This window comes from Lissotriton vulgaris, chromosome 9, assembly GCF_964263255.1.
Source record: "Lissotriton vulgaris chromosome 9, aLisVul1.2, whole genome shotgun sequence".
Lineage (NCBI taxonomy): Eukaryota > Metazoa > Chordata > Amphibia > Caudata > Salamandridae > Lissotriton > Lissotriton vulgaris.
This window is the reverse complement of record NC_141697.1, coordinates 620,106,603-620,116,695: the sequence shown is the minus strand read 5'-3', so window position 1 is coordinate 620,116,695 and position 10,093 is coordinate 620,106,603. Positions and strand designations below refer to the sequence as shown.

The 10,093-nt window shown below is 46.9% G+C and overlaps 1 protein-coding gene across 2 annotated transcripts in view; it reads left to right on the top strand.

Moving 5' to 3' along the window:
• The first annotated feature begins 1,725 nt into the window (after positions 1-1,725).
• The window catches only part of CCNP (cyclin P), a 255,077-nt gene continuing 246,709 nt past the window's right edge, over positions 1,726-10,093 (top strand). Inside the window, exon 1 of one of the 2 annotated variants that reach the window (XM_086936710.1) lies at positions 1,726-1,927. In XM_086936710.1, coding sequence (XP_086792836.1) covers positions 1,868-1,927 — 60 coding nt within the window. In that variant the 5' untranslated portion in view covers positions 1,726-1,867. The other variant, XM_086936711.1, reaches the window with a different exon arrangement.

Sequence of the window (10,093 nt, the reverse complement as noted above, 5' to 3'; positions counted from 1 at the left end):
AGTCTTCAGCTATTGGAATCTGTCCGAGTGGCAGGGGAATTTTCAAATAATAGTGTAAAACAACACCTGCTGTTACGCTCAACATTGGGGATGGAGCCCTATCTATCATATGTTCCAGGAACGTTCAACATACTCCTTTTAACTAGGCTCAGGCTGGGAAATGTACATAGGATAGTGACATTCCCGAAAATTAAGGATTGGTCGCATGATTTGTCACTGTGCCCCTGTGATAACACTTCAGAGCAATCCACTATACACCTAGTACTGTTCTGTACAATTTAAACTGAGCCAAGGAAAGTTTGGATTATTCCTTTTTTAAAAGAACAGGGGCTTAGGCAGTGCCGCCTAGCCATGTTTTTACTCCAGCTACTGGAAAACGAGCATATAGCATGGAGATTGGCTAAGTTTTTAAAGAAGGTGCTCCAAATCAGGAAATGTATAATCACTGAGTTGTAATTAGAGCATCTTATACAAAATGAACTGTGTTTTATTGTTATATTTGTGTCAATATTATAAAATGTAAATTTTATGCGCTTTTATGTCTGTCTTATAAAGGAGCCGAATAAAGCTTTCCTTGACTTGACTACTATAAATCCATGACTACTAGTCCCAGAATGCAACGAAAAAAACAGGACTGGAACAGCTACTTATCAATGAACCCTGGAAACGGGAGAACTATGCTGGTTGGTGAATTCTCCAGCGCGCAACTCTTTTGAGCATTTTGCCAGGGCTGGTTTTTGGTTTCCAGTGTCTCGTTTTGTCTGTGTACTCAAAGACAAGTTTGAGAATGTATCTACATTAGTTATTAATGCAGCCCTGGTATTTTGGAGCCTGTGACTGTAAGTATTGTGGGACATATAGTTGTGCTTTTGGTTGGTAAACTCCGACTCACTGTGAGTGTCCTCGTGTACGGCTGCAACTTATTTGAGGGGAAAATACTGGCCTTGCAAGCATCATACTGGCCGGCTGCCAGTGCAAATTTCGAAGATCAATGAATGAGTTGTTCATCCAGTCCAGAATTCCCCCCCCCCCCCCCCGTTCTGGGACTTTTAGTCCTGGTTATACCGTTTAAACCCAGGACTCCAAATCCCAGAATGCAATGCAAAAAAAACCTCGACAGGCTGAACTACTCCCACATGGAACTCTTTATATCTCTGTTCACATCTACGATGCCCTCAGTGTTGCAGCTGTGGCTTCTTAGAGGTTAGGCACACTTGCGGAAATTGAGCCTATGGCCCCAGAATGCAACGGGCTGTTACCTAACAAGACAAGACCGGCTTACGGTCTTACCCATGACCTCGCGGGCAATGGCAGCTTAATGAAGGAGCTAACGTTCAAGTTCTTTAAAACTGTAAACTTCGTAGATTTATAATAAAAGTTCAATAGAAAAGATTTAAAAAAATAAACAGTGGACTACATATGTTAACAGAATTGAGTAAGTAATGGAACAAAGCAATTGCATTAGACCATGTATCAGTACCACAACTGGGTGGCACTGGCAACATTTAACAATTATGTAATGATGGTATGTATGGGGATAAAGTTACTAGAATGCATAAGGTGCGAGTCAAAAGGCCAGGGGTGAAGTCAAAGCGGTAGGAGCGAACAGGTAACTTGAAATGCAAAGGCACCGGCCTAAATAGTCACATGGCCTCCTAAGGAGGAAGGCAGCATTTCATTTACTAGCCCCGCCCAGAAAAAAAAATCTTACCTCAGGCAAGCGAGTGCCTTGAACGTCGAAAACTCGTAAGAATAATCATTTTTACCAAAATAGATATCTCTCGGGGGTTTGGTGCAGAGGAAGTCGTGAGGTCACTCCTGTTTCTAATCAAGAATTCGGCGCAATAACTCTGCACGGTTGAAGCTGATGACAGGAAAAAACTCCAGGTGTCCCGACTTTAAAACAATGGCAGACCTGCAGAAAAAGGTAACGGGAAGTTGATTTTTCTTCGGATATTGAGTGATAGATGTTTCTCTTTGCGAATTGGCTCTTTTCGAAGGCTAAAACTCTCAATTAACGTCAGTTGCGCAGTTATGAAGAGGGGCACACCGTGGGTAAGTGACAAAATAACCCCAAAAGGTCCACTTGGTAAACATGGTTGTTTATTCTTTGCATTTAGGCAGTTGTGGGTTTGCTTTTTTGCTACACGTCGAACGCAGATGAAAACGGCACTACTGAAACAGTTACTAAAAATAGGAAACGGGACAAGTTGGATTTGGAATTAAATATAATGCGTGTTTTCCTTGAGCAGTGGAAGATTTTAGTTCATAAGAATTCGCACATTTCTTTAGGTACAACCCATGCTTTATATCACCAGGAACTACCTTTTCAGACAACGGCTTTGTGGTTAACAAGGTAATGCATTGTGGGAGCTGTAGTCCAGATTCACTTCAATTTACCCTTATGAATGAACATACCTGAAATTGAACAATGACTGGGGAAAAAAAATGTCCTAAATCTACAATAGCAGGTGTTAATATATGAAGCAAGTGGTAGGTAGACCAATCATACTTTTTAAAGTTGGGATTACTGAGGTGAAGGAATGGTTCTTATTTTCCTAATAATAAGATATACCTTTCAGCCTTTTCCTCTTCTAGTCCCAGACCTTTGTAGATGAATGAGGAGGGGATAACCGTGTTGTGACAATATACACAGGACTTTAAGTGGGCCGTGTCCTGCCAGTGGTCAGCACTGGAAGATCTAAAAAGTAGGTGCTGAAACGAATCCCTATCGGGCTCTCTATTTTTTCCCTCACCCTCAGGGTGAAATACAAACTTAGCTCTGCAGCAGTGCCATCCTTCACTGCCTGTGTATAGCTTCAGAGACTCGTTATAATTCTCCCACAGTCTCATCACTTCAAACCTGAAGCATTTTCAATGTTCTATACACAGATGTTGCTTAATTATATTAGGCAACTAACAACCATTGGCAAAGGCAATATTCCCGGCTTGTTGTAGGTGTCATGTTACTTGTATTCTATATCTGGATGCATTGACAGAAGCAGCAAAATACCATTCGAGCAGCACACTATGCTAGGCGCAGATTTTTAGCTTTATTGTTTTAAAGCCACGCCCTTTGAGAGAACCCCCTCCCCAGTTTTTTTTATCACATTTAAAGCCCTGATTATATATCTATATTTTTCGTGGTAAACCACTCGTGTTTCCTTTGTGTTGTTCTCGTAAAGTTACAGTGTGCCAACCATGCTGGAATACTAAATATTTTGGAATTAAGAATGATTCTTAATCAAACGTGTGTCGGTATTTTATGGGATTGGGCTTTATAGGGAGCTCGTGTCTGGATTATTTTGTGGCAGTGAGAACTACACAAACTATGTAGACCAACAAGAACTGCTCATTGTCCGGGGGCTTTGTTGCCTGCTTAATAGGACTGATAATAGTCATGGCCCCCAAGTTTCCTGGTCCATTAGTGACTATTTAAGCCAGTCCCAAGTTTTTTTTCTCTTATTATTCTAGGACTTGCAGCCTTACATACCCAGTGTAAAATCTGCACTACAAGTCTAAGGGGGATAGTCTCAAGAAGGTGTGATAACTATTGCAAAATTAGCCTACGCAACTTACAACATCTCAGTCTATCGCGGGAAAATGACGCCATGTTAACTAAGTATTCACAACACGACGGTACCATGCAATAGTCTCACCATAACGCATCAAATGACCGCGTTAAAACCAAAGCTAAAATGCGAAACAAGAATGCAAAAAAACTTGCGATAAAGCCAATTGAGATACATAAAGCAGCGAAAACCAGCGGCAGGCCTGCAAATCCCACACGTCTGGCGGGAAAATGCACTATAAAAACAAGAAAAAGAACACACCAAAAACAATCCAAAATGCGCAGCAACATGGATGCACCTGGACCGTGTGCAGAGGCCAACGCGAACCCCACAAGCCCCACTGACCACCAGCAAGGAACAACGGGTCGTGGAAGGCCAAGGAGAAGAGGAAGACTGAGTGCAGTCCGCAGGCAAACCAGATCCGCATCAAGGAGGTGACCGAACACTACCATCAACTGACCCACTATTGGACTACCGTGAATTCAGTTGGAGTGTCGAGGAGGTCAATGGAGGAGGCATGGTGTGAAAACCAAACCAAGGACAAACCCACTGCCAACAGGAAGGCAGCAACGGCAACAGGAGTTGGGAGTCCGGACACAGCTCGAGAGGACCTGACGCAACATCAACAGGGCAAGTAAGGACAAGGGACTGAGGGGACGGAGGGAGATGGGCACAATGCACACATGCACAACGATGTGTAGCACACTGCACTCCTACAATGACCCAGGATCATGTCCCTGATCCCCATGGCACACTGCAGCACACACACACACACACAGCAATCACTGCACATCCCACGACAATGTGGTACAAAGTGCAACACCGACACTGCAGAACAGAGGACACAACTGGGTCCGCTCATGCGTTGAAACAGGCCAATCACATCTAACATAGCAGGAAACTATGAGATGGAAATGTACGTGTACAACCTCACATCCGTCATTGTTAGAACTGGGATTTCTGGTTGGCTAAGGCTTGCGCCAAAGCCAGGCAAAAACCACCACTCTAGTCGGGGCAAGGGAGTCACACGCCAAGATAACCCCTGCTCACCCCCTTGGTAGCTTGGCACGAGCAGTCAGGCTTATCTCGGAGGCAATGTGTAAAGCATTTGCGCACGCAGACAGCAACAACATCCCAGGCACACTACAAAAGGTACTCCACACAAGGTTATATAAAAATAACTTTTGTATTCTCAAAACCCATCAGATAGTAATCACACAGTATACATTGTGCCAACTGGCACGGGTAATATTCACCAGGGATTATTTACACAGGACAGGGCCACTGTCCGGATCAACACTTAGCAGAAATTGGTACAAGTAACATAGATCCTAAACCTACAACCAGTAACTACTGGTAATCACTGTACTCCACCTCAACCTGTAACATAATCTACATTATGCACAGTCACCTCAGAATTACATTCTGCGCCAACCTCACCAGTATAAACACATTTGCCCACATGCATCAAGGTATTTAGGAATCGCAAACGGTGCGATTTGGTAAAATCGGCCGTTTGCGATTCCTAAATACCTTTTTAGCATGCATCAATCATTTTGGGAAAAATCGCTATTTTTAGCGATTTCCAAAAATGCGATTGCTTCTAAGGAATCGCAAATTTTGCGATTCCTTAAAAGCAATGCATGATTGTTTTTAAAATTGCGAATTCGCAATTAGGGGGGGGCAAATTACCACGAGGGTGAACCTCGTGGTAATTTGCGAAAAAGGTTTAAAATGCTCAAATTAGCATTTTAAACACACTCATGTTACAGACACACATGTCCTTAGGACATGTGTGTGTGAAACATCCATTTGAAAATACATTTCAGGGGTGCAGGGGGGGGGTCCTTTGGACCCCCCCTGCACCCATGGAATGCATTAACATTTTGCGAATTCCAATTTGCGAATTCGCAATTCCCATTGGTTCCTATGGGCCTTTTGGCCCATAGGAATCACTGGGAATTGCGAAATCGCAAATTGGAATACGCATAATATTTGCGATTCGGTAAAAATTGCGATTTTTACCGAATCGCAAATTTTATGCACTTTCAATCATGCATCCCGTTTTGCGATTCCTTATTTGCGATTTGGTAAAAATCGCAAATTAGGAATGGCAAAACCGGACTTTGATGCATGTGGGCATTAATGCCATCTGTCACTAGTCTAAACACATTAGACCCTACCTCCTAAGTATAACTCCCATTAGGGGCGTAAAGCACAGAGTGAAGTACAATCGCACTAACATAAACCTACATAGGTAAAACAACCTCATAATCATAAACCACAGTTTAGAGGTATAAAACACAGGGTGCGCAAAACATACTAAATGTATTACATTTCCTAGCACCGCATCACTCTAGCACATACATCACATTAGGGCCTTGCGCCCTATCCATCTCCCAGTCCCCCTGGCCATCCAAGAAGGGGCTCAAATGCCCTGTGTTCAAGTTCAAGAATTTATATAGCGCACTACTCACCCAGAGGGTCTCAAGGCGCTTGGGGAGGGGGTTGATTATTTATCGAATAGCCAGGTTTTAAGTTCTTTTCTGAAGGAGATGTGGTTCTGTGTAAGGCGGAGGTGAGTGGGGAGTGAGTTCCAGGTCTTGGCCACCAAGTAGGAGAAGGATCTACCTCCCATGGTAGATCTTTGGATACATGGAACTGCGGCGAGGCTTGATTCGATGATCTTAGTTGGCGGGTGGGTGTGTAGAAGGATAGTCGAGTGTTGAGGCATTCGGGCCCTAGTTTGTAGAGGGCCTTGTGTGCGTGGGTGAGGAGATGGAATGTTATTCTCTTGTTGACGGGAAGCCAGTGGAGGTCTTTCAGGTGGCCGGTAATGTGATCTTGGCGAGGTATATCCAAAATGAGTCTCGCTGATGTGTTTTGAATGCGCTGGAGTTTTTTCTGTAATTTGGCTGTAATTCCGGCGTAGAGGGTGTTTCCGTAGTCTAGTCGACTCGTAACCAGTGCGTGGGTGACAGTCTTTCTTGTCTCGGCGGGGATCCAATGGAAGATTTTTTTGAGCATACGAAGTACGTTGAAGCAGGAGGATGAGACGGCGTTGACTTGATTGGTCATCGAGAGTGAAGAGTCTAGGATGAAGCCAAGGTTACGTGCGTGATCCGTGGGTATGGGTGCTGAGCCCAGATCCGAGGGCCACCATGAGTCGTCCCAGGCAGAGGGGGATGATCCTAGTATGAGCACTTCCGTTTTGTCTGAGTTAAGTTTAAGGCGGCTGTCTTTCATCCATACGGCTACTTCTTTCATGCCTTTGTGAAGATTGGTTTTGGCGGTGTTGGGGTCTTTGGTAAAGGAAAGGATCAGTTGGGTGTCGTCAGCGTAGGAGATGATGTTAAGGTTGTGTTGACGTGCGATGGAAGTGAGTGGACTCATGTAAATGTTGAAGAGGGTGGGGCTGAGTGATGATCCTTGTGGTACACCACAGATGACTTCGGTGGCCTCTGATTTTAATGGGGGAAGTCGGACTCTCGGAGTTCTCCCAGCTAGGAACGAGATGATCCAGTCCAATGCTTTTCCTTTTATGCCAATGTTGCTGAGGCGTTGAATGAGTGTGCTGTGACTAACAGTGTCGAAGGCGGCGGAGAGGTCGAGTAGAATGAGGGCCACTGTTTCTCCGTTGTCCAGTAGTGTTCTGATGTCGTCCGTTGCTGCGATGAGGGCGGTTTCGGTGCTGTGTTTGGCTCGAAAGCCGGACTGAGAGGGATCGAGAGAGTTGTTGGATTCGAGGAAGGCGGCGAGTTGGCTATTGACGGCTTTCTCAATGACTTTGGCCGGGAATGGGAGGAGGGATATGGGGCGGTAGTTTTTAAGTTCAGAGGGGTCTGCAGTGGGTTTCTTCAGGAGGGCGCTGACTTCGGCATGTTTCCAACTTTCTGGGAAGGTGGCAGAGATGAAGGAGCAGTTGATGATATCACAAAGATGGGGTGCGATGATGGAGTCTGCTTTGTTGAAGATGTGGTGGGGACATGGGTCGGTTGGCGAGCCAGAGTGGATGGAATTCATGAGGCGGATGGTGTCTTCAGTGGTGATTGGGTTCCAGGCGCTGAGGTTGTTAGAGGGCGGTTTAGGTTCTGAGGGGGGTGGAGAGGATTGTTTGTTGGAACTGTTTTTGAAGCTGTTATGTATGTCGGCAATTTTGTTGTAGAAGAAGGAGGATAACGAATCGCAGAGGTCTTGGGAGGGAGTGATGTCGTTTGAGGCTTCGGTGGGGTTGGTGAATTCTTTGACGTTGTTGAATAGTTCCTTGCTGTTATGGGCGTTGTTGTCGAGTCGATTCTTGAAAGCTGATTTCTTGGTGGATCGGATCAATTGGTGGTGTTTGCGGGTGGCTGCCTTGAAGGTGGTCATGTTGTCGGTGGTTGGGTTTTTTCTCCATGTTTTCTCGAGAGTGCGGCATTGATTTTTGGATTTCTTAAGGTCATCGTTGAACCAGGGGGCCTTTTTGCTGTCTTGTTTGGTGTGAAGGTTTTTCAAGGGTGCTAATTCGTCAGCGCTGTGAGTGATCCATTGTTTGAATTTGATGGCAGCTTGGTTTGGGTCCGATGAGAGGGCGGGTGGGTTTTGGTTGAGCGATGTGAGGAGTTGGTCGGTGGTGATTTTGTTCCATTTTCTTCGGGGGATAGGTTGTGGGGGGTTTTGGGTTGAGGTGGTTTTGTAGCTGAAGTGAACACAGCTGTGGTCCGTCCAGTGGAGAGCTGTGGTGCGATCGAAGGAGATGTGTTTGCTGGAGGTGAATATTGGGTCAAGCGTATGTCCGGCTACATGGGTGGGGGTGTCAACAAGTTGTTTGAGGCCGAGATTGGCCAGGTTGTCAAGAAGGGTGGTGGTGTTGCTGTCGTTTTTCTTATCCAGGTGGAAGTTGAGGTCTCCTAATAGAATGTAGTTCTCGGAGGCGAGGGCATGTGGACTGATGAAGTCAGTGATGTCTTCGCTGAATTGTTTACGGGTTCCTGGAGGCCTGTAGATGAGGGTGCCTCTGAGTGTGGTCCTAGGGTCGGTGTGGACCTGGAAGTGGAGGTGTTCGGGCGGTTGTAAGGTTATCGTCGGAGCTGGTCGTGATTTTGATGGTGTTCTTATGGGCGATGGCGATGCCTCCTCCTGTTTGGACGGTGCGGTCTTTTCGGAGAATCTTGTAATTGTTCGGGATGGCTATAGCGATGTCGGGTGTTGATGATGCGTTCATCCATGTTTCAGTAAGGAAGGCGACGTCCGGTGATGCAGTGTCGAGTAAATCCCAGAGTTCGGTGGCGTATCTGTGGACCGAGCGGGTGTTGAGCAGGATGCACTTCAGGTGGTTAGAGTCGGAGCTGTGTTTAGGGTTAGAGGGTGTGGTGTGGGTCTTGATGCTGGTAAATTTGCAGGAGTGGCAGGCGAAGGGTCCATGAGTCTGTCCCGGGGCAGCTACGCAGCATAGAGGTGTTTGTCCGGGGTTAAGGGCTAGGAGGGTGGAGGCGTTATATGTTATGCTGGAGGAGTGCGGTTTGCGAGGACCAGGGGGTCTGGCGCTGGGCGCGGTCCAGGCGCGGACGAGTGTAGACGGGCTTACCTTTGGCGCACCTTCGGCGCGCATGGGGCGCGACCGCTGCGCGCGGGAGCATCTGTCATATATGAATGGTGGAGTGGGCGGGGGCGAGGGAGGGTCAGCTGGGAGGCGGGGCGGGCTGGGCTGTGGGGGACGGGCTCTGAGGCACCACAACAATCAGTAAAATGGTGACAGCGAAACAAAAACGAAACTGGAGGCAGGCACAGACAATCAACAATGGCTCCACTCCAAAGCAGGCACCGCACAGTCAACCCAGCGGCACAGATCGCGCAACAGCTGCGAAAGCGCGACTCAAAGCGCCGTATCAAATCACCCCAAAAACGCTACAAATGTCCTAGATGTTTTGTAAAGGCACCCGCACTACAGCGCTATGCTGTGTACGAGGCGGCAGTGATGCGAATACAAATTATGCAAGATCGCAGTGTACGATACCAATCAGGAGCTGGGGGCAAAGGGTGTGTCCAGAATGTCAGGGCGCGCTGCCAACACAGCGCCAGTCAGGGGTTCACCATCTGCACAAACCTAAACGTTGCAGCTGCCCACTACTTTCTGGGCAGCTGTGAAATCCAAACTGCAACATGGGCCCTCACTGGCCCAAGGAACGAAGACTGCACCAAATGCTGGAGCCATCTAGGCTCTGGACATACATACTGCGCACATTAGAGCTCTCCAGGCTCTTAAGATAAGTGTGCCCCAAAAGGTTGGAGCCATCTAGGCTCTGGACAAATAATGTGCCACACGTGGGAGCCCTCTAGGCTCTAGATCAAATAATGGGCAACACTTGCCCCCTGGAGCCCACTGGCTCCTTAAACAAACAAATGCCCCCAAAGGTGGAGCCCTCTGGCTCTAAAAAGTAACTGGGGCCCTCAGGGGCACGAACACTGACTCCTCTGGCCCTCGGGACCCCCACCGGGGCCTTTTAAATAACTGTGGCCATCGTTGGAGCCCCCGGGCTCTG